Below are 22,972 nucleotides of genomic sequence, written 5' to 3'. Positions count from 1 at the left end.
AATTAAGAAAGATTGACTTCGACATGCGATGATAATATTCTCACATGGTGTTAACAGTGATCCGATAATTTCGTGCTGGTCCAATATCCATAACATTCACCAAAGCCATCGATAACCTTCCGATTATGATCCAACGGCGCAGATCGTACCGATATCTACATCATTCGGAGCCAAAGCAACCCGGATCCGGATCAAGTATCCCATTGTGTCAGTGGAATGACGTTTCTGCTCATATGTTTCGCTTGAAGCATAAGGGCGTTTTGGTAATCGAGCAGCCTATAAGTATCCAGCCGCTAGGGTTCGGACACCACTCTCATCGCGACATCCGTGGTCGAGGAAGCCGCCGCCGATCTCTCCTCTTCTCCTCCTACTCTCTCGGGGTCTTTGTGGTGAGGCGTTTTTTTGTATTATTATTATTAAGAGTTTTCTTTGGTCGATTTGGACGCCTCGAATTTTCTGATTGACCCTGTGGTAATTCTCTCTTCTTTAGTGATTTGTGATCCTGTTTCTGTCCTAGATCCGAGACGTTCCGGGGGAACCTCATGTTAAAGGAGGGATTTGAAACGCTTTCTTTTGGATGATAAACGCTGTTGGTTTTGACTGATCTTAGTGATTCACTTTAGCGATCCATGATTTAATTGCTTAGTGTGAACATATGAATATAATATCTATAATGGGAGAACGATGCTCACGGGTTGCAGTTTTCGTTTACAGATCATTTTAGAGGCTCTTTTTAGAAGGGTTTGTGCTTGAATTTTTACTATTTTGTTGATGTCATTGGACTTCGTAGATTAAAGGCAAGTTTTTTTTTCTATATTTTTTATTCCTAGTAAACTAAAGGAGGTATTGGATTAACAATTCTGAACTTGGTGATGATGATCTATGTTGTGGAATTACTTATTTTACTGGAAAAATTAGGTTCATTGTGACAATATCTGGGGGCCGTTGATTAGTTTAAGTCAAGATTGTGACATGAATTGTAGCATCAGACATTTGAGTTTTCTATTTTAACCTCTATAGTTTTAATATTATTTTTTATTCCTCTTCTGCCAGCAATGGAGCCATTTTTGCTATCTAATTATTCTTTTTCAGTGATTTGCTTAATCTATAATGCTATAAAAAATATGTAGGATATTTTTGGATTTGTTAACGACACAAACGTGACTGATATATGTGCATGCTATTTGCAGTTAAGAAACTTGCAATGGGAAAGGAGAAGGTTCACATCAACATTGTGGTTATTGGCCATGTCGATTCTGGTAAATCGACAACAACTGGACATCTGATTTACAAACTTGGGGGGATTGACAAGCGTGTTATCGAGAGGTTTGAGAAGGAAGCTGCTGAGATGAACAAGAGGTCATTCAAGTATGCGTGGGTGCTTGACAAGCTGAAGGCTGAGCGTGAACGTGGTATCACTATCGATATCGCTCTGTGGAAGTTTGAGACCACAAAGTACTATTGCACTGTCATTGATGCTCCTGGACATCGTGATTTCATCAAGAACATGATTACTGGAACCTCTCAGGCCGATTGTGCTGTCCTCATTATTGATTCGACAACTGGTGGTTTTGAAGCTGGAATTTCTAAGGATGGGCAGACTCGAGAGCATGCACTTCTCGCTTTCACTCTTGGTGTCAGACAAATGATTTGCTGCTGTAACAAGGTAGGAATTTAGTGTTTGATTGCATCTTTGGATGACTGATGATCTCTTTTACCGGGTAGCTTATTTAACATTTGTTCTATTCATGACAGATGGATGCCACAACCCCCAAATATTCCAAGGCCAGGTATGATGAAATCATCAAGGAGGTTTCGTCCTATCTTAAGAAGGTTGGTTACAATCCGGAGAAGATTCCTTTCGTGCCAATCTCTGGTTTTGAAGGCGATAACATGATTGAGAGATCCACCAACCTTGACTGGTACAAAGGGCCAACTCTACTGGAGGCCCTTGACTTGATCCAAGAGCCCAAGCGACCCTTGGACAAGCCCCTTCGTCTCCCCCTGCAGGACGTGTACAAGATTGGAGGAATTGGAACTGTGCCTGTAGGCCGTGTTGAGACTGGAATCCTGAAGCCTGGTATGGTTGTTACCTTTGGTCCTACAGGTCTCACAACTGAAGTTAAGTCTGTGGAGATGCACCATGAGGCCCTTCAGGAGGCCTTGCCCGGTGACAATGTTGGTTTCAATGTCAAGAATGTTGCTGTAAAGGACCTGAAGCGTGGTTTCGTTGCCTCGAATTCCAAGGATGACCCAGCAAAGGAGGCTGCCAACTTCACCTCGCAAGTCATCATTATGAATCATCCCGGTCAAATTGGGAATGGCTATGCTCCTGTTCTTGATTGTCACACTTCTCACATAGCTGTCAAGTTTGCGGAGCTTCTGACCAAGATTGACAGGCGATCCGGCAAGGAGCTGGAGAAGGAACCCAAGTTCCTCAAGAATGGAGATGCAGGTTTGGTGAAGATGATTCCGACAAAGCCCATGGTGGTCGAGACTTTCTCCGAGTACTCACCGCTGGGTAGGTTTGCTGTTAGAGACATGAGACAGACGGTTGCCGTTGGAGTTATCAAAAGCGTGGAGAAGAAGGATCCCACCGGAGCCAAGGTTACCAAAGCAGCCCAAAAGAAAAAATGAAGTGAGGAGAATTCTGCGTTAATATTATTTGGAGTGATTTGCTGTCTTAGTATGCGTCCTGGTCGTCTTTGTCAGTCCATTGGCACTGTATCTGGTGTCTGGGTGCAGAACTGGGTGCTCGACAGGCGGTGGCAGACATAAGGTCTCCCTGTTGTACTGGTGTGTTGCTGTTTGCATTTCTCGTGATAGTTTGAGAATGTCTGTTTTGAACTGTGATCTGCAGCGAGTTGCGACGTGTCCCATCACGTATTTGCACGAATCCATTTCGTAGTATGTATGATATGATATTTTACTAAATAAATCTGTCGGGTGAAGTCTTCTGTGCTGTGCTGTTGTTGGTATGGGATGACAAAGGACCTTTAAATCATGTTGAGGTTGTGCTATATATGAGTCTGTGTTTGGACCGGTATGACTAAATGATTGTTGATGTTCATGCTGCAGGATGATCACAGATCCAAATAAATGCCTATATATACATATTATTTGACGTATGTATGCGTTATATCAATGATAGTGGGATGTTGCCTATAATTTTTGTAAAGAGGGTCCAAAGTAACCCTACTCCGATTAATATATAAATAAATAGCAAATAAATTAAGTGTTTTTTTATTTAAATAAATAAATAAACACCAATAATTGAGCGCCAAAAGTGCACAATCGTCATCGACACATTTCGCAAAGTCGAAGTCTCTCTTCCCTCGTAGCATGGAATCAACCGAGTGGTGCAGTCGTGCTACCATCACCTCTCGGTGAGAGCAAACGATCGTTTTGCCTCCCATCCCATCATTGTTGCAACGCGACCAAGAAAAAGTGTGGGTGGGGTGGTGAGTTTGCTTAGGGCGGAAGGGTGTGGTTTTTTGTTATTACTATTACGGACGACGGGACGTGTCGCAAAGACACGAAGTCGACATGACTCGGATTGAGACTTTGATTAGGTCGAAACATGGATGCATTTGGTCGAGACAAAGATGCAGACGATTCGTTGACGCGGAAACCGCGAGTGCGCACGTTTCCGAATCAAGCTAAAACTTAAGTCGCGATTGGAAGACGTGTCGTACGCTCAGTTCCCTCACGTTTCGTCAGCCACTTGAGTCGTCAGATTTATGGTCGGTATCATCGAGCAAGCATCATGTCATGTTGAGTTAGTATCCCTATGTACAAGCTATATGTGTTATATGAAAAAAATAAAATAAAATTCACCAATAGTGATATATAATTATATTTTTTTTATTAAAAATATAATTCTATAAACTAATAATAATTATGTAACACCCTACACCTAGTTTCATCCACACTCTACATCCACTCCTATCCATAAGAGTTCAGTAGAAAATAAATAATATTAAAATTAACACATGCTAAGTTATTAAATAAAATTATAGGGTTTCCATGTACATAGTATTTTTAACATCTGTATATAATTATAATATCTAATCAAAGAAAAATATAAATATAACATGTCTAAAAGTAATACACATACATATACCCATAGGTCATCATGCATATATATATGTACTCATGCTCATTTTTTTACCCAATCACTTAGATAAGGTACTAACATGATTATCTATAAAATATGATTTATATTCTTATCTATAAGTTCTTTATAGTTTTATTTATGCCAACATACATTATGTCATGTATATAATATTTAAAAATCATTAGCATAAGATATTTAATGATTGACTTCTCATCTTATGATTTTTTTATCAAGTATAACCCTACAACATAGCATACGTAAAATAAAGAAGTAAAATTTTATGTCAAAATAATTCAAAATACTTATATGCACGTGTAGGAAACTTAATATATTCATGATATTTTACTTCTCTCATCATAACAAACAAATATATGTGCTTATACACTGCACATCATCATAATATATACGTATACTTCTGCATCATATATTATAATATATACGTTGCACTTTCATACCATACATCATAGCATATATGTGCATTGCATGCCATAATATATCTATGCACTTTCATATTTCATATCATAAAAAACATGTACACTCCTACATAATATATCTATGCACTTTCATATTTCATATCATAAAAATAATTCATATATTTTTATGCTTACAAAATATACATTCATATTTAACTAATGACATTCATATTATTTAAAATATATTTTCTAAAATACATTTTAAATATGATAATTTATATTATCACTATTTTATAGTGAATTAAATATATACTTACTTGATTGAAATAAAAAAATAAAGATGTCAACAAAAGACCATGCTTCTTAATGATACACCTATCAAATTGGAAGCATAGCATCATAAGATATAGCATCATAAGATATCTTAATTAAGAACCCTACATCTTGAATTATTGATTTATAATAATTTATTATAATAATTCATAGAAAATATTTGATAAAATCTCTCATAAAATAAACTATACTTAATCTAAAAATCTATCTTGATTCCACTATTAATTTGTCAATAATTCACTCTATAATCAAATGAAGTAGTTAGCATCATTTAAATCATCATATAATTCGATGAAAAAAAATTTATTTCACTATTCTAGTTGACCAAAGGATATTAAATTATTATAAAATTTTATAATAAACTAGGAGACATATAAACTAAATACATGCCATATTTTAATTTCAAACCGAATCATTTTGAAGCTAAACTATCCTTATAATTCAATTATCAACGTCGATTCTATTATGTTGAAATTGAGTTGTGTCTATTTAAATTTATAAATATCATATGTTGGTGCACATACGTGATATTCATTCAATTTCAGATCTTATAGAACTTTAAGAAATTTTTTAAAATATATTAAAAGGATAGAGTTTATTATATTTTAAAATGGGTTAATTTAGTTTTAATAGAACCCCTTCTCAGAAAACAAGAGATTTTGAACACCTAATATTGGAACAGTAAATTTTTATGCACTAGTCTCGTATTAAACTTATGTTAGAGGTCTTAGAATCATAAGAGATTCATACAAAATATATCTAAAAAAAAAAAAATCTGATGTTTAAGTTACTCAAAAATAATTTAAAACATCACCTCTTAGAATTCACCAACATCAATAAATTTATTATTGGGTTTCCTTGGTATATCTGAAATTATAAAATTCGAAGGACCATCATATCAAAAAATCAAAATAATAAAAAAATGACTAATCTTCACTCCAAGCATATCAACATTTTGGATTTCATTGTAAAATAAAATAATATGTCCAATCTTAAATTTTGACTAATAATTGGTACATGAGGCTCATGTGACTTCAATCCACGTGGGACCCGTACCATGATGTGCTCCTTTACGAACACGACACATGGATGGATAGCATGTCACCATCCACGATAGTACACGGCTCCTTATCCCAAGAAATTAATCTCACTATTAATGTCTAATTATGGCTTTGTGTCCTTAATTTTTGGGTGGAATAATTACCACTAAGGTAGATAGGCAAAATAATAGCATAATTTTGAGCTAATCAAAGTTGTACATGCCATCATTGCATGTCTCGTTGTCATCCCCCCAATCTTAATCCCATCTTACCAATTAAATTCCCTTTTCATGGGCTCACTCGCTAATATAATCTCACTGAGTGATCGCTTCTCAAACGCAATAACAATGATGATCAGATCTCAACGGACGGTCCAGATTCGTAGTTCGCCTCTTTTAATCGTCCACTTCTGCCTTCACCAAACCCCTCCCTTCCCTTTCGCTCTCTGCGGTCTTCTCACTGCCTCCTCTTCTCGCTTCCGCTCACCGCCCGTTCACCTCTCTGGACGTACCGCTACGCGCTTTCTCAGCGAGGAGACGGATAGAGATGCTGCTGAGGAAGCGGCAGCGGCCGCCCATGCGGCGGACGACGAGCATGACGGAGTTCGCGGCCGAGGTGGAGGGCCCGGTGTCCGCCGATCAGGTAGGGGCCGAGAACCAGAGCCGCCACCACCACCTCCTCCAGAAGCAGCGGAACCAGCGGCGGGCGGCGGAGGCCGCGCTGTGGAGGAGCGGCGGGGCCGGGGGTCGGAGGAGGAACTCCGGGAACTTCGCGGTGGTGGAGACCGCTTCCTTTTTGATGGCCTGCGGCCTCTGCAAGCGCCGCCTGGGCCCCGGCCGCGACACGTTCATGTATAGGTATTTCCTCCGCTCCATCCGTGGCTCTCTGCCTCAAAAGATCTATCTTTTTGGGGGGTTTTCTCGCTGTCTCGACGAGGAAACATTGAGATCTCTTCATGCATGTTCATTTATTGCTTCGATTCGTGAGTTTTCGCCCCGAATCTTTGTAAAAATTCCAACTTTTTAGTTTTTGTCTTCTTATCTCGATGAGATTTTGCTGTGAAATCATGGAGATGCTCGAGTGCATGTGCATCTGTCCATTTTAGTGCTCTTTATCTTGCTTGTCTCCTTAAAGGTTCAATTTTTTTTCCTGTTCTGTTGGTGATTCTGAGGCGAAGTTTATGGAGACGATGAAGTGCAGGCTTGACAGATTCTTCTTTTGATGCTTTAATCTTGATTCTTCCTGCTCGAAGATGATGGATCTGCTGCGGTCAGCTCAGGAATGTTTCGCTTGTACTACTGCCTTTTGAGGTTGTCTCAAACAGTAGCTCCTCACTCATCAATGTCTTTTGCTCTTCCACCTCTTGCAAACACCGGCCGATCAACTGCTACTTATGCAGATTTTGGCAAGGGGATGATTGCAGTTCTTTCCATTTGCCTTATTAATCATTACCAATGTCTTTGTAGGATTTAGGATTTGTGTGATCTCTTTCTGATGTCATTCCATGCTTAAACTTCAGGCTGATCCACATCTTCTATTCAGCGTTCATTCATCAAACTGTTGCTTTAGAGGATAAAACGCTGTATATCTTCATAGTTTCTGGTCACAGTACACAGGAAGCCTTGACTAAAATTCTCTTGGATCCTCCTATGGGACTTTGTTTCATGCCAATGATAAATTCTTAATGGCTGGATAACAAAGATCAATGATCTTTGCTGCTATTATTGTTACTTTGCATGAGTTGTACTTCCATAATTCTTTTTAGTACTTGTTTTGGCATCATGTTTCGAAGAATCCTAATTACACCATTGCTGTTTTGCTGTATATCTATTGCATCTTTCTTCCACAGGGGTGACATCGCATTCTGTAGCCTCGAGTGCCGGCAGCAGCACATGAACCAGGACGAGCCGAAGGAGAAGTGCTCCCTAACTTCCTTGAAGGATACTCCCCCGGCGACCAATGGCTCTGAGAGTTCCGACGGTGGTGAAACTGTTGCTGCCGCTTAGTTTTCGACCGGCGTATCGTATCCTATCGTAGTTGCATATTGTGAATGCCATAAGACAAAAGTAAATAGATATAGCTGAGTGTTTCCATGGTTTTCGAGCATCATTTCAGGTGCTGATGTGCTTGGCAACCTTTTTCTTTTGTTGTTGTGGGAGAGTGAAAAGGGACTGTAGCATCGTTTTGAGATATTGGAAGAACATGTTCTGCAAACATGATGCTAAAGCAATGCCAAACTTTATCTTTTTGTGATCTTTGGATGAAGAAGTCTCTATACCATCTTGCTGGCTCATCTTCTACTGGAACTGTATGCTCTTTCTTTAGGTGGTTCTGATTGCCTACAACTTCTGAATCAAAATGGATGGTGGTGGTGTAAAATGGGAATCATGTGTATCAGGTGATTCCCATCCTTTTCTTGTGATTCTTGCAAGCACTTTGGACCCAGAAAACTGGGACTGCCACAAGCTTTGTTTGAGATTTCATCTCAATTCCAATCCTTTTATAAAGGTTGGATTTTGTCTGACAACATGACAGTTGATAATACAGTTTGTAGTTCAAGAAACTACTAGAATTTGAATCAAAATTACACTTGTGATTCTTGCTTGATGCTATCATACTGATGTTCAATGACTTTCCCCTTTTGTTGGATATTGTTTATGAGAAAAGAAGATTTGAAAGCAAGGTTTTTGTTTGTTGTATGATGTAGAAAAATGTATTTTGAGGTACTTGTTCCAAAATATTTCAGAATGAAAGAATGAGTCCACCCTGGGAAGAACCAAACACCTCCCTCTTTCAGATCAGACTTGTATTCATTTTCAGGAGGACAAAAATGAGATAAAAACAAGTTTTTTGCTTGAGAAATAGGAAAAGAAAGTTGAAGATGAGTTGCATAAACTTACACAATTTTCCTTTCTGCAGGTAGAGAAAAGCTAGAGAAGGAAGGAAGTCTGTGGTTGGTGTTGCAGCACAGATTTGGAGCTCCTCCAGCCCTTCACCTAATGATGCTTAGCTCCTCGCATCAGTGGAGACAAATCAAAGCACTTGTCACCTCCACAGAACCCTCAGTTGAATGGTGGACAGTAGGAATCTGAGGGTTAGGTTGGTGTCAGCTTGCATGGTGTGGGGTCCTCTTCAAGTCTTAAAGAAGAGGGAGGGGGAAATAATAGAGACTCCTATGGAGGTTTTAGTTGTTTGAGAACATGCAATTGGAGCCACCCACACAACACAACTTTATCACCACCAGTTGAGCATCCTTCACATGTCCTCCACTCTCAGTCTCACATTTTGCTGTGTGACTTTGATCACACACTACCCTTCCATTCATTCATTGAATGGAATGGTGCTGAAAAGCTGCTGTGCTACCTCAACAGAGAACTCACTGTTTTCTTGCAGAAATGCATATTGTTTTGGCATGCCTATCACTGTAAACGCTTTTGCTTAGTTCCCATTTTATTGGATAGCATGACAAGCCTCCAAAAGCTTTCACTACACCAAATATTTCTTTTTTCCTCACCACTTTTTCTAGGTGTATGGAGTTTGATACATACTGATGCAATGCGATCTAATAATATCTTTGAGTTTCCATTGCAGATGCCTTCCGATCTAAATCTGCTCAACAATCTCTGCAGAGGTCTAAACATGGAGAATCATATTTTTCATTGTAAAGGGTAAGTATGCCATTCTTTTAGTTAATAATAGCATTGCATCTGAATTGACTCATATTTCATGAGAGCTTTCTTAGCTATGCAAATGATGCAGATTTCAGATAAGCATACTATAAGATTTATGATAGGGTGCTTCTTCCAAAGAACATATATAGAGGTGGCAGTAGACCTGCAAAATATATGCTATGCATTTATTGTGTGTGTGTGTGTGTTTGTATCATGTTGCTGGACACGCTGCAGGAATCTGTGATGTGCATCCGAGTTGAATAGTTTAAGGCTTTAAGCTAGAAAAGGTTGCAGGGTTTGGAATCCAATGGCCTGCCACAGGGAAAGCTGTCTCCTCTTGTGCATCATAGCCTTGTCTTAGCTGAGGAGGCCATGCCATTGTTGGCTCATTAAACAATACTACTGTAGGTAGGCTTCTTAATTGTACCAACAACCATGCTTATGTTGGTGGTTTAGGTGATCAATTTTTCTTTTTCTCTATGCTTTTGTTTCATCGAGAAATTTACTTTCACTAACTCAAATTTTTTCTTCTTTTTTTGTTTGGTGTGATCTCTCTCACAATGATGAGGAAAAAAATGTGGTATTAAGCTGCATGTTAAGAGTTTGATGAAGTGTCGATAGCCGTATAAAGTACTGTAGTAAATGAGATTTTTGGAGACCAAAGTTTCCATTCAGATGGAGCTGAATTCAGCATGGTTTAAGCCAAAACAAAAGCTTTGCTACCTTTACACGACTGCATCAGTATGGAAACTAACGCAGGGATGTTTGACCTAACATTGGCAAGGGGGATGAGTCTGTTTCTTCCGATTTCATTTCACATCTATGCACGATAGGAGTTTCTTTTCTTCGTGATATTTTATACAACAAGGCCTTTAACACTCCCGATTAATCTCAAATCGAAAGTGAGCAAGATTAAGATTGACTTATAAGGGTACAATGAGTGTGTATTATTATCAACTTCAACTTAAGTATTTTGATCGATAGTTTAAGTCCAACGAAATTGATAAGTCAGTTAACCCATTAAGCCTGAATCATGATAAGTCTGATCCCCTGTTTTGTACAACAAGATCAAGAGTTGAATTGCTTCGAATTCGAACTAAAATAATTTATTTTTTTAAATATCTCTCCAATTAGTCACTTGTTAAGCTGTTGAAAGAGTCAGATCCATTCTTTAGAGGGGCATTTGAGTTATGGTTTAAGATTCCAGTAATGATATTCTGATTTGATTGGATTTCAATTCTTGATCAATATGATTTTAGTTCGACTCCAATTCAAATCATATTCTGATTTGATTCGATTTTAGTTTGGTTTGAATTAGTTTCTACTGTTGGTAGCAAGTGAGAAAATCTCTTTATTTGTTAGTAAAATCTTCCATTCTTTCGATAAAAATCTTTCGAGATATATTAATGTATTTAAACTAAAACTTCTTCGATAATTATTCTTATTTTTTATTATTTTCATCGGTAAGTAGGTTGGTAGACTCCTTCCTGTTTACTTCAAAAGTACTTGCTATTCAAATCTTCTACTCTAAGAATGTTTGAGTAACTCTCATTTATAGCACAATGAAGTGTGATGTGGTCCATCAGCTAGACAACATGCCATCAGTTAGGGTTCCTGTGTGTGTGTGTGAGAGAGAGAGAGAGAGATATGCTGTGTTCACAGTCATACTCTACTGGTTGGCCCATGTTGCAGGGCAAAAGCATCAACAGAAGTAGTAACACCAGAGTTAGAGTTTAGAGTGGGAACCTGTAATAATCAGGGAATAGGCTGATTCCTCCATGGAATAGGCTGACTTGAGAAAAGAGAACACCACCACCATATGTGATCTCTGCGATTATTTCTCCACCACCATCATGAAAAAGGCAATGCACCTGTGGTGGGTGATTGATAGGTGATAGACTGCGAACATGACATGGTTTCAGCTTGCTGTCCTATTCAGTGTGACAAAGCTTATATGGCTGGAATATGATGATGATGTGTTGACCTCTGAACCATTAGGAGGAATGACATTACCTAAGTTGAGCCTTCTGTTGATTCGTCTCGATGCTTGTGGTCACGTAGGAACTCCAGGCAAACGACACGTGGGCCAAGAAAAGTAAGTTGAGTCTTCTGTTGATTCGTCTCGATGCTGGGATATTTTGATTGGCATCGGACGGCTAGGGAGCGTGTCAAACAAAAAAGTAAGGGTCAAGAAAACATTATCAGGGATTTGAACCCGACGTGAATCGAACACGCAACCTTCTGATCTGGAGTCAGACGCGCTACCATTGCGCCACGGATCCGAGTTGGTATAGTTGTCCACATGAATATATAAGATGGTGAGTTCAGCCGAATGCGGAGCGTCAAGAAAACATTGCCCGGGATTTGAACCCAACGTGAATCGAACACGCAACCTTCTGATCTGGAGTCAGACGCGCTACCATTGCGCCACGGATCCGAGTTGGTATAGTTGTCCACATGAATTTATAAGATGGTGAACTTATCCTAAAGAGGCCGTCAACCACCTGTCTTTGCTATTGGAGGGGGAGATGGGCCACCATTGTGGGCCCCACAACAGGGGATGCTGCGATCGTTTGATTGGCATCGGACGGCTAGGGAGCGTGTCAAAAAAAAAAAGTAAGCGTAAAGAAAAACATTGACTGGGATTTGAACCCGACGTGAATCGAACACGCAACCTTCTGATCTGGAGTCAGACGCGCTACCATTGCGCCACGGATCCAAGTTGGTGTTTCTATCCACATCAATATATAAAAAGACTAATACGATGTTTATTCGAAGCATCACTTCAGCTACCAATTTTCTGCCTCATTTACATGTCAAACATTCTCAGGAATAAGAAGCTAGAAAGTCCTACTTACTTTGGATACCTGAATTCACTTGTGGAGTAAGTTTGTTGCCTAGATTGCTAAAAGATACTGACAAACAAAGTTCATTGCTTACTGCATGAGACAATTTATATCAATGGTATAAGGTCCTCTAAGTTACTAACATATTCAGCACCATCTGTGGAATTTGGCATGGGCACATCTCCAAAGTTTTCCTGGAGTCCTCATGATTGAAATAATACCCTCTGTACAGCTCTTCAGTCATCATTACTGCTGATGATATCTTGCAAGTGAAGTTGATCTCATCTGTACAACGAGGTCATTAATTCCCAAAGACTCTGCTCAACTTTCAAAGAAGTAAATTAAATATGGATTAGTGAAATATAATGCAATAATAGCTTGTATCCTTTGCCATTATTTGTGCACTTTAATAAACTACTTAAGAAGCATTATGGACATCCAATTTTAACATGTAAGATATTTCCAACAAAGTTAAAATTGATGATGACTGAACTGATATACCTCTTGCTTGCTCCATCAGAAGTTATTATTTTTCTTCCTAGTACAAGCCTGAACCATCAATACCAAAACAAACAAATAGACTCTGGCTGGTAATGGGATCAATCAGCCTTGAAACAAGCATGATTTGGCAAATCTCTGTCTCATTCCCACATTTTTATTATACATAAATTAACAAGATTGATTGTACACTAAAGACACTATGAACCTCATAATTAAAAATTAAGAATGTTAAAATGCCATGCATATAGTGCTTAAGAAAATGGTGTGCTTTAATTATTTGGTGTTTATCAAAGAACTTACTAATTTAATTTAAATTTCTGATTACCCTTTAATATGTTGAGGTATACCAAATAGAAACTGTAACAACATGGATGTACCTCATATTTGTCTTAATTGTTGGGAATCACCATAATGTGTATGCTTGTCAGTAAAATTGCATTTATCCAAAAAAACATTAAAAATGTTAACCTGTATGGTATGAATCTTAAGAGCAATGGATGGTCAAAAGCAGATTGCTTGTAAAGATCCAGCCGTCAAAAACATCTCCAAAATCATCCTGAAACAAAATTACAACATTAGTTTCACCAGTTTAGAAACATACAACATTTGATCAGCAAATATATCTTACCTTATTGACCTTTGTAAAATGCTTATGACCAGGCCTGTCTTCATCAGTTATCCTTCTTTCTCCATCCACCGCACATGCCAAGGCAATACAAATCCCAGAAAGCATTAATACCACCATCTTAAAATGATCTCTAGCACCCATTTGCTGTGGCCATGGCTCCCACAGTCACTCTCAAATTGGTTTGTGCCCATCTCTTCTTGTACTGTCATTGTTTTCTAGATGTAGCTGACTTAGTCATCTCGTTATGCTCCGTCCAATTAAATGCTCCAAAGAAAGGTCTGGAGCACCACCAGCAGAGTAGACATTTGCAGCCGGCAGTGCTATATACTTTCTCAATACATATGAAGTATGAAGTACAATAAGAAGATTTGATGATTTATTGTGAAGGTAATGATAACCAAGACAGATTGCATTCTTTTCACATATCTACAACTTGCCTTGATCATGTAAAGCTAATAAAAGAGCACCTGTTGTACCAGAAACTCAATAGGCATGAAGTAAAATGTCATGAAAGAAACCATACCAGTTTTTCCTACTCTAAGACACAAGATCAGAAAGTATGATAATGACACCGATCCTTAAATAAACAAGAACATAAGCAGAGTAGAATGTGACTTATAAACTGTTACCACATGTTTTGAAGCTCATCCTATCCATAGCAGTTGCATCACAGAAGCCCTTGAAAGACGAATGTCATACCCCAATTATCTGAATTGACAGTTCCAACAACATGGAAAGGAGAAGTATGTCTAATTTGGAGAGTTTATACATCAAAACATAAATATGACAATCAGTTCTAAACAGGTATATAGTAATGCTCCAAATGCTAAGTTACACATTTTCCAATGGTCCTAAAAGCATGCACCAGGAACAAATTTATGTGGATTCAGCAGCAGCTTGGGTCACCCCACACTTCACCAGCAACCTCTCTAGCAGCTCCGGCTTGCACACCTGATATTTCACCTCTCCAGTGGGCTCTAGAAAAATCTCTGCCAGTTCAAGTTTTTCTGATGTCAGGCTCGTGCTGTCCATGGTCTTTCTCAGAACCTTCAAAGCGAGCTGAACCCCCTCCTCCCTTGTAATTTCATCCTTATAGTCTTGCTTCAGCATTGACTGTGCTGCCTGGTTGTTGGCACCAATTGCTGCTGCCTTCCATCCGCTGTAATTGCCGCTAGGGTCACTCATGTACAGCTGGAATCCAAAATTTTTGTCCCATCCTGCAAAAAGAAAGGAGACACCAAAAGGCCGGAGGCCACCAAACTGGGTATAGCCCTGCTTGGTATCACAAAGTGATTGAACCAGCTGCTCAACAGGCATGGGCTCCTGATAGGCAAAGGTGTAACGCTGGGCCTGCACACGGGCAGTGTTGATAAGGATGTTGGCATCAGACATGATGCCAGCAACAGCACAGGCAAGGTGGTCATCAATCTTGTACATCTTCTCAGTTGACCGGGATGTCTGGAGAAGTTTTGAGGTAACCTTCTTCTCGCCAACCAGGACAACACCATCACGTGCTAGGATGCCAATAGCTGCCCCGGCATTGCCAATGGCCTCCATAGCATACTCCACTTGGTAGAGGCGTCCTTCAGGGGAGAAAATTGTTGTCCGGCTATCGTAGCGGCGAGACATTCTTCAAAATGCAGAAAAAAATAGAGCAATCACTTCAATTTTTTGGAAACAAAGTTTAGCATATAATTCCACAGGTTTGCCGCATGAGAAGGTAATATTGGTTGGAGCACTCCTATTTTGTGCCCTGGACTTGAACTCTTGAAGGTAACATCGGTAACAATCTCTGGAGAGATAGTTCTCTAATACACCGATGGATAAGTAATTCGACTCATTCACATACAGATCACGAATGTTTGGAATCTATATTATGCAAGGAGACGTAGCTTTTCCTAATTCGAATTGAAGGATGATATCAAATCGATCTATTTTCTACGTCATATGCATAGTTAGCACCCTCTTAAGTTATATCGGAAGGTTTGGTGTACAGAAATCCAAAACCAGTCACAAGTTTGCCATAATTACAAATAAAAGAAAAATAAGGGTCATACAACTAAATTGTTTGGTGTCACAATCCAATAACTTCATCCACAGGATCCCATGTTGATTCTTTATTTTGAATTGTACGATGTTCACTGTATTTATTTCACCAACTTCTGATACTAACCAAGACTATTTGCTCTGAGATCAATTGCAATGGCAAAAACTAATAGAAGTACCAAATTACTGAGTACATTGTTGAAAGTCATGGATACTATCATATAAATCAGAAATCCTTCACAGGATAAGACTAAGAAGCATTTAGACATGTATAAATAAGCATGTCTTGTAAAGGCTGACTGTGTTATGCTATAGAGTGAACTATAAAATTGAGAATAAGATCTTCATCATAGAGCCAGAAACTGGTAATGCTTACTTAACCAAATGCTGTAAAAAAATAAAAGAAGCTCCACGCAAGAATAAAAGCTTACAAATTAGACAATAATTTATAGGATAACTATAAATTAAAGAAACTATGTATATGAACAAGCAGGAATTAGATCCCAGGTCGATTCAAGCTTACCAGTTCTATATTTTTGCAAACTGTATCGCCAGTTTTATATTCCATCGAATCATAAACAACGGAAAGAAACATTTTTAAGCAAGAGAGAGTACACAATCCTTCTCAAAATGCTACACGATTATGATTAACAAGAACATTGGTCCATCATAAAGTGTTAAACAATAAAAAAGAATTTCAATCATGATGGAGAATTTATAATCGAAAGCTTAGAACAAGCGACTACCATCTCGAACCAATCAACACCACAAAATGTCTATATTATATGACTAAAATGGACGATAAGTCCAAACACACGTTCGAAGTCTTAAACTTGCAACAACTATCACCAACCTGATCAAGATTTAGAGAAATTACAACGTATATCATATCAATAACATAAAATAAATATTTCGTCTTGCACTGAAACGAACGACGAAGAAAATTTCTGTCGTTTGAGTACAAAATCGAGAGATCAGACACTGAAATCTATCAGTTCTAATATAATCATATTTCATCCAACTTGCATCCAGATCTCTCACTTAACTATGCTTATAATGCAACATTGTAACCCTAACCAAACATCATACTCAAGTTCCATGACAAAAATGTTGACAAGGTCCCAACAATAAGATTACAGCTACCGGGGGGCGAGGGAGGGAGGGAGAGAGGCTCTACCTGTGCTGTGATCTGGTCTGGTAGTAGCTGATGGAGGTCGGACGAAGGCTGAAAGGAGCGCGGGAGGCGCGAAACTGCGATCGGGGATCGGGAACAGAGATGATGGGGACTTAAGGCTTTAGATCTACCGTTGAAATCACATTTAACGGTGGATAAAATACTCTGCACCCTCGTTTTCGTAGATGGATTTCGTTTGGGCCGCCCAAAACAGCCCATCAGCTCACTCTCTCCCCATCAAATTGATCTCTAATCTTAAAGCTGTGCTAGCGGTCACGAGCCCATCACCGCTGTCTCGCACCATGGAATGAATGCCTAATCTTAAAGCTGTGTTATATATTTTGATCGTTGATGAACCTATGAATCACATATCAGTTGAAGAAAACACATGTTTTCTTGCACAGGCAAGACAGACTAATGGAGGACAGATGAATGGTGATGGTATCAGGAACCCACAAGTGAACTGGCTTGCTCTAAGGCAGCTTCTTGCTTCAGCTTCCATCACAGCAGAAAGCAATGAGATCTTGTGAAGAAAGGAGTGGGGGGGAATCGAGCATGGAGACAATGCATGAAGAAAGAAATACACCTGCAATCAGATTGCAGAAATCATCAGAAGACCACTGAAAGATATCCTTTCTATGTATTACAAGGCTAGTTCTTCTGCTAACAAGAAGACATCTCAAGATATCTTTATGGTGAACGCATGACTGATAGCCAAGGAAAGAAACACAAGTGAAATAACAAGAAGAAGATCCAGTGGCTGTAAGAATCAATCAACACTATGCAATGAGTATCGATCGTAGATTCAACCATCAGGACCATCATCAAAGTTCAACTTGTAGCTCCTCGAGTCATAAGAGAGACCAGGTTTTCTTCTCTTGATGTCGTTGCGGCTCCTCATCACCTTGTTCGCCAAAGACCTCCACCTCATCCTCGCCATGGACTCCAAGAGGAGGAGGTCTTTTGCTCGCTGACCTCCGCCCTCCCAGCACTTGACTTTGGTGCAATCTCCATGCGGCAGCGATCGATAACCGACCCTCTCCGGCTTTCCGAGCGGGCACAGAAGGCAGAAGCAGCTAAGGCAATGACCTCCTGTTCCGAACTCCTCCTCTTCATGGCCTTCGAAACCCACTTTTGCTACTCTATCTCCATGAAGCTTGGCCATCAGACTTAAGAAAGGTGTTCGCGGAGAGAGGTGGTGGAAGAAAACGAGGAGGAGAGAAGATGGTGGGAGGAGATCAATGAGACTAGGTGTAAGGTTTGCCGGCTGGATTTCTCGAGGACTACCACAAAGTGAAATGACGGCTGTCTTTGAACTGTTGAGGAACACAAAAAGGGTGTTGACAACTACACAATTTTCCTATTTTTGTTTTGGAGTGGATCTCCATAATCATTTGTTAGATACACCAAATAGAAACATGTTCTTAGGTGTGCTCACATGTATTAATGACTAAAGTCATGATCTACTAACATATCATAAGAAGCATGAATCATCTTAGGCAGAGAATGCAAGTTGTAGAAGCTCCAATGTAATGTTTAAGATTTTCTTTTCTTTTTTGGTTAGTTTTTATTTTTAGGATAATATTATATCATTTATCTTTTATGATATTTTTATTTTTTAAAATTTAAATAATATTTTATTGAGTTTATTTAGTTTAGTGTAAGTCAGATAAAAATTTATTTGATATTTATTTATTTATTAAGAGTCCCGATAAATTATGGGTAAAACTCTATAAATAAAAATATATTTATTTTTTTATTTATCAAGGAGATCGATTCCCTCGAAATGATATTTTTTTTCTTTTTTTTACGATAAAATCTTAGGGATCTTATCATATCTTTTTTTATTATTTGTATAAAAAAATCATATTAAAACACTATAACAAAAATATATTTTTGTGTGGTTTTCACTTAGCGGGTACGAATCGTATGACCATACGAAGCCATCTGCATGATAGAAACATCTTACATTGTTCAACATCCCGTGTTGATCTATAGGTACTAAATTGTGCTGAGATGAAAGAATTTGATCAAGCATTCATCGTTGATTCCTTGAGAAATAATTTACATGGCGTTTAATGCTGCCTGCTACAGATTCAATCCACAGAAATCACTTCAAGGGATCAAAAAAAGTTCATACCAAAGTTGCTGAAATTTTTGGTCGGCTTCATTTTAGATTTTGGAATGAGAAGAAGAAAGGAAGAAAGAACGATGAAAGCAAAGGTTTGGTTTTGATTGATTGATATATAGATAGATAGAAGGGCTCAGACACATCACTTTGCTGCATAAGGTGGGGGCTTCGTCTTCCAGCTCTGTGTCTTCGGCCCGCCGGAGACCGACATGGAAGCGGCAAGATCTCCCCCAGATGGATGGATCCGGAACGAGACGCGGCCGTTGCAGGGGAGGCCCTCCGGGGATTGCCCGGCTCGGTGCAAGGCGCAGCCGCAGTTGCGGTGGTATGGCCGCCGTCGCACCCCCGTGTCGAAGGCGGCGATGCATCGGTCGAAGACGCACTGTAGCCCTGCTACAGTGGCCATCGTTGCGCCTGCACCAGATGAAACCTTTCCGCTCTCGAGCCACTGGATCTCTCCTCGATCCCCCACGCTGTACGCATTTTTGTATTGAGAGACAGGCTGGGAATGAGTCAGAGGGCGACGGCTGTGCCGCTGAGCGAACGAGGCGGCGTGGGCCATGACGGACGCGCTGTAAACACGGTGCCCAGCACCGTCGGATACGCTTTGCTACCGACATCGGTGCGAATCGCAACCAAAGCAAGGTACACATTTTTTTATATAGTGCACATCAAGTGTTTGTGGAAATGTCTCTATCGGTTGGGTTATTCCATAGACTCTCAACAGGTCCAACCCAATGTGGTACTGCAGCCCAGTAATCGAGTTAGGTTAGCCCAATCACTAGTGGCCTAAAAGCCGAAAACATAGTCTATTACCTTACAATAACTCATCTCTCTTCATTTCATTGTACACATTGTTACAAGTTCTTATTCATAACGGCTCAAATATCTTTTCTTTGCTAGCCAACATGTCATAAGAATATTTCTCCATAAGAAATTTGTTAGTTATTAGAATAAAAAAAATAATTTGTACATGTTATAAGCCATAAGCTGTTCTTTCTAGATTCTCTGAGAATTAAATGTTGATGATTCCACTCACTTGCAAAGACCTTTTGAAAAGACAATTTTTTTTCCTCTTTTTCTTTTATTAGTAAGTTGTAAAGGGGATTGATTCTAAACAAAGCTTATTGATGTAGCAGGATAAAGACCAACAGTAGATTCTCATTGAATAGGAGCATCAAATCAAATGATGCAAGGATGAAGAAAATTCCCTATAGTTCACCTGAACCTTTCAAGTACCTAAATGCAGTAAGATATTGTGGAAAAGCAAGTTTTATTGCACTAATTTGTGGTTAGTAATTGCTGTTACTACTACAACCTGCAGGTCCCTTCTTATTCCTAACTGGCCCTCAGAAACTTAAGCATTTCCTGCATTTGAGCCTACTCTCTTGCCATGATGCCAGCTTACTTCCTGCAGAGGAGTTTAATCTAGTTGTAATGGCTCTTTATGTCTTTGAAATCAATGCAAAATATTCCTATAATCTTAAATAACTGCTTCTGGATGAAGTTAAACAAAACTATGCTGTACACCTCTCTCTCTCTCTCTCTCTCTCTCTCTCTTTATTTCTTGTGGCCTGTAAATTCAACTTACCTTAATGCATGGAAGATTGAAATTAAATTAAGTTTTTTTTTTTTACGTCCATGTCCATGGTTATTGCCACATTTTTGTGCTGTCTAAAGCACTGTTTTTGAGATAATGGTGACTTTTTATATAGAGTTGACAGCAAAAATACCTTTGTAATTATCACTGCAGAATAAAGTTCACTACAAGGCTTTAGTGGTGCATATATATATATATATATATATATATATATATATATATATATATATATATATCAAAAAATTGATTATATGTTAGAAAGTGTTTATTTAAACTGAAAATTGTGATATTTGAGATTTCTTTCATTGGATAATACCACATGCATGCATTATCCAAGATAATTATGTGTCATCTTAATCAGCAAGGATGATCAAAGACCATACATTTTTGCCACTTTGTTATCGGATGTATACTGTGTTTCCTTCTCTCTTCTTCCATGGCCTAAACAGAAAGGAGTTTACGATTCGGCAAATCGGTGAAGCTCCTCATTCTGAACAAGCAATCTATATTAACCATTGCTTTCAACAAGAGAGAGAACCAGAACAGGGGGATGAAGTGAAAGGAAGAAGAAGCAACCGCTGAGCTCTTAACACCACCTCTCTACAGCCTTAAGGTCAAGTCAAGCATCTGCACCTCCTTCCTGCTCCCTACACCACTGTCTCCGGCATCAACCCATCGGATGTCCCCGGTCATTACCCCAGGCTCGTCGAACCGCTCCACGAGAACCGACGTCCTTGTGCCGACGCCGTGTTGATGGTCGAAGATCATCGTCGGCCGGTGCTGTTCGTGTAACACGATGCCAGAGGAAGTGCCGTAGTAAGGCTTGTGTATCATCGAGTGCACCTGAACGCCCAGAGGCCGCCCGCCGTACAACGCGTGCAGTGGCAGCGCCGCCATGCTCGGCGGAAGCCTGTGGCTGAATTGGTCGCCGAGCCGGGCACCCCCGCGGCCGCCGTTCTTCGCCAGGGACCGCTCGCGCTTGTGCGCGTTCTGATGTCCGCCCAACGCCTGCGAACTGTAGAACTTCCGACGGCAGTAGTTGCACGAGAACACGCGGGGCTCCGACTCCGGCGACTCCACGGAACCCAAGGACTCGATGAGATTGAGCACAAGCACTGGCGTCCCCGGCGACGTGGTCTTCAGTGTGTCCGAGTTGGACAGGCTAAGGTCCAACAGCTTCCCATTGAACTCGGGTTGCTCTCCGATCCCTTCCTGCCGCTGCTCCTCTTCCTCCAGCGCCATGACAGGTTCGTCCTTGGCGACACGGGTATCAGAGTGGGCGGAAGAAGTCCGAGAGAGAGTGGCATCAACGGCGAACCCAAGTGCTTCCATGGAAGTCTAGTCTAGGTTCGATGGATGGCTCGTTGGCGGTGACTTAAAAGGAGGGCTTCTCTTTGGAAGTCAACATGGAAAGAAAGAAAGAAAGAGTAGTGAATGATGAAGATTCTGCGCCATCTCACATCTCATATCCAAGGAAACAAGCACAGGTCTACAGTTACCTGTAGATAAATTTGAAGACTGCACAGAGAAAGAGGAGCCAACAAGGAAAATAGTATTTAAGTTCCCCATTCATGCCTTCTCTCTCTCTCTCTCTTCCTTAACACTCACCTTATGTGCATGCTTTTTTGTCCCATTAATTCCAAGGAAACATCAAAAACCGATCTCAGATGAGTAGAGATGGCTTCTCTGATACAAATCATATCATGCGAGATTGATACTGAATCTTTTTCTGGTCAATCATAAAAGATTGACATGAATCTGTTTCTTTTGTGCTGATGGAGACTGACATCGTCTTGATTTTATGTTACGACGACTTCTATTTGGGTCTTTGGCCGGCCAGCGATTATGCCGCGTGCTGGGTGATGTTTAGCGGGCATGACCGTCTTTCCGTTTCTGGTTGGGATTGTTTTCGTGCACGTTTTTTCCGTGGAATGGGAATGCCGAATGGAGAGTTGTACGTCGCAAGTGAGTTTAATGGAAAGATAGAATACCGTATCTCTGTGAATTGGCAGTTTCATGGTCAAACCAGGTAATGACTACAGGCAACTCTCATGTCAAGGTCAATATATGGGGTGGGTCTTACCCATACTTTTTCCTTACAAGATGATGCATAATTGTGATTGTTTCTGCTTTCGGAGATTACAGCAATCCGGCAAATGCTCTAGAAAGTCTATTTCTTTGAGGAAGATAGATAGATGATGTTGTCTACGATTTTTATTTATGTGATGATGTTCATGAATAAGAATCGAGTATGTAACATTTTGTGACATGCTTCGGTTTCAGAATAGATGATTTTGATTTTTGACACTAGAGTTATTAATATTTAATCTTTCAATCATCACCAAAATTTAAAATATTATTATACACCATGTCTACCATATCAAAATAGAAAATACCCGTAAAATTATGTACCTCTTCTTTGTTATTTCTTCATGAAATCGTTTCTTCTTCTTGATTCTGAACTAGAAAACA

At 39.6% G+C, this 22,972-nt stretch overlaps 4 protein-coding genes and 3 non-coding genes across 7 annotated transcripts; 2 read left to right on the top strand and 5 right to left on the bottom strand.

The window, feature by feature from the left end:
- Positions 1–233: 233 nt before the first annotated feature.
- On the top strand, positions 234–2,962 carry LOC103986704 (elongation factor 1-alpha). Its single transcript, XM_009404789.3, has 3 exons — positions 234–389; positions 1,191–1,666; positions 1,756–2,962. The coding sequence occupies exons 2-3, from the start codon at positions 1,205–1,207 to the stop codon at positions 2,635–2,637; spliced, it is 1,344 nt and encodes a 447-aa protein (XP_009403064.2). The 5' UTR covers positions 234–389; positions 1,191–1,204; the 3' UTR covers positions 2,638–2,962.
- Positions 2,963–6,313: 3,351 nt separating this feature from the next.
- LOC135675666 (FCS-Like Zinc finger 5-like) lies at positions 6,314–8,164 on the top strand. Its single transcript, XM_065186040.1, has 2 exons — positions 6,314–6,760; positions 7,753–8,164. The coding sequence occupies exons 1-2, from the start codon at positions 6,450–6,452 to the stop codon at positions 7,907–7,909; spliced, it is 468 nt and encodes a 155-aa protein (XP_065042112.1). The 5' UTR covers positions 6,314–6,449; the 3' UTR covers positions 7,910–8,164.
- Positions 8,165–11,784: 3,620 nt separating this feature from the next.
- Positions 11,785–11,856, bottom strand: TRNAW-CCA (transfer RNA tryptophan (anticodon CCA)). The gene has a single exon. It is a non-coding gene; the product is annotated as a tRNA-Trp (tRNA).
- Positions 11,857–11,939: 83 nt separating this feature from the next.
- TRNAW-CCA (transfer RNA tryptophan (anticodon CCA)) lies at positions 11,940–12,011 on the bottom strand. The gene has a single exon. It is a non-coding gene; the product is annotated as a tRNA-Trp (tRNA).
- A 210-nt stretch (positions 12,012–12,221) lies between these two features.
- On the bottom strand, positions 12,222–12,293 carry TRNAW-CCA (transfer RNA tryptophan (anticodon CCA)). Its single transcript has one exon. It is a non-coding gene; the product is annotated as a tRNA-Trp (tRNA).
- Positions 12,294–14,228: 1,935 nt separating this feature from the next.
- On the bottom strand, positions 14,229–16,919 carry LOC135675665 (proteasome subunit alpha type-4-like). The gene is made up of 2 exons (XM_065186038.1): positions 16,773–16,919; positions 14,229–15,179 (listed from the first exon to the last, which is right to left on the bottom strand). Exon 2 carries the CDS (start codon positions 15,176–15,178, stop codon positions 14,426–14,428), a length of 753 nt encoding a protein of 250 aa, XP_065042110.1. The 5' UTR covers position 15,179; positions 16,773–16,919; the 3' UTR covers positions 14,229–14,425.
- Positions 16,920–20,327: 3,408 nt separating this feature from the next.
- On the bottom strand, positions 20,328–22,136 carry LOC103986767 (zinc finger protein 7-like). Its single transcript, XM_009404860.3, has one exon. The coding sequence runs from the start codon at positions 21,830–21,832 to the stop codon at positions 21,101–21,103; it is 732 nt and encodes a 243-aa protein (XP_009403135.2). The 5' UTR covers positions 21,833–22,136; the 3' UTR covers positions 20,328–21,100.
- Positions 22,137–22,972: the final 836 nt, after the last annotated feature.

Source organism: Musa acuminata, chromosome BXJ1-6, assembly GCF_036884655.1.
Source record: "Musa acuminata AAA Group cultivar baxijiao chromosome BXJ1-6, Cavendish_Baxijiao_AAA, whole genome shotgun sequence".
Taxonomy (NCBI): domain Eukaryota; kingdom Viridiplantae; phylum Streptophyta; class Magnoliopsida; order Zingiberales; family Musaceae; genus Musa; species Musa acuminata.
This window is presented reverse-complemented; position numbering and strand designations above follow the sequence as displayed.

Bases quoted from the DNA above. Each gene is read 5' to 3' on its own strand.
- LOC135675665 (XM_065186038.1), bottom strand. From the start codon at position 15,178: ATGTCTCGCCGCTACGATAGCCGGACAACAATTTTCTCCCCTGAAGGA.
- LOC103986767 (XM_009404860.3), bottom strand. From the start codon at position 21,832: ATGGAAGCACTTGGGTTCGCCGTTGATGCCACTCTCTCTCGGACTTCT.
- LOC135675666 (XM_065186040.1), top strand. From the start codon at position 6,450: ATGCTGCTGAGGAAGCGGCAGCGGCCGCCCATGCGGCGGACGACGAGC. The intron at 6,761-7,752 runs GTATTTCCTCCG...TTTCTTCCACAG, and splicing joins CGCGACACGTTCATGTATAG to GGGTGACATCGCATTCTGTA.
- LOC103986704 (XM_009404789.3), top strand. From the start codon at position 1,205: ATGGGAAAGGAGAAGGTTCACATCAACATTGTGGTTATTGGCCATGTC. The intron at 1,667-1,755 runs GTAGGAATTTAG...TATTCATGACAG, and splicing joins TGATTTGCTGCTGTAACAAG to ATGGATGCCACAACCCCCAA.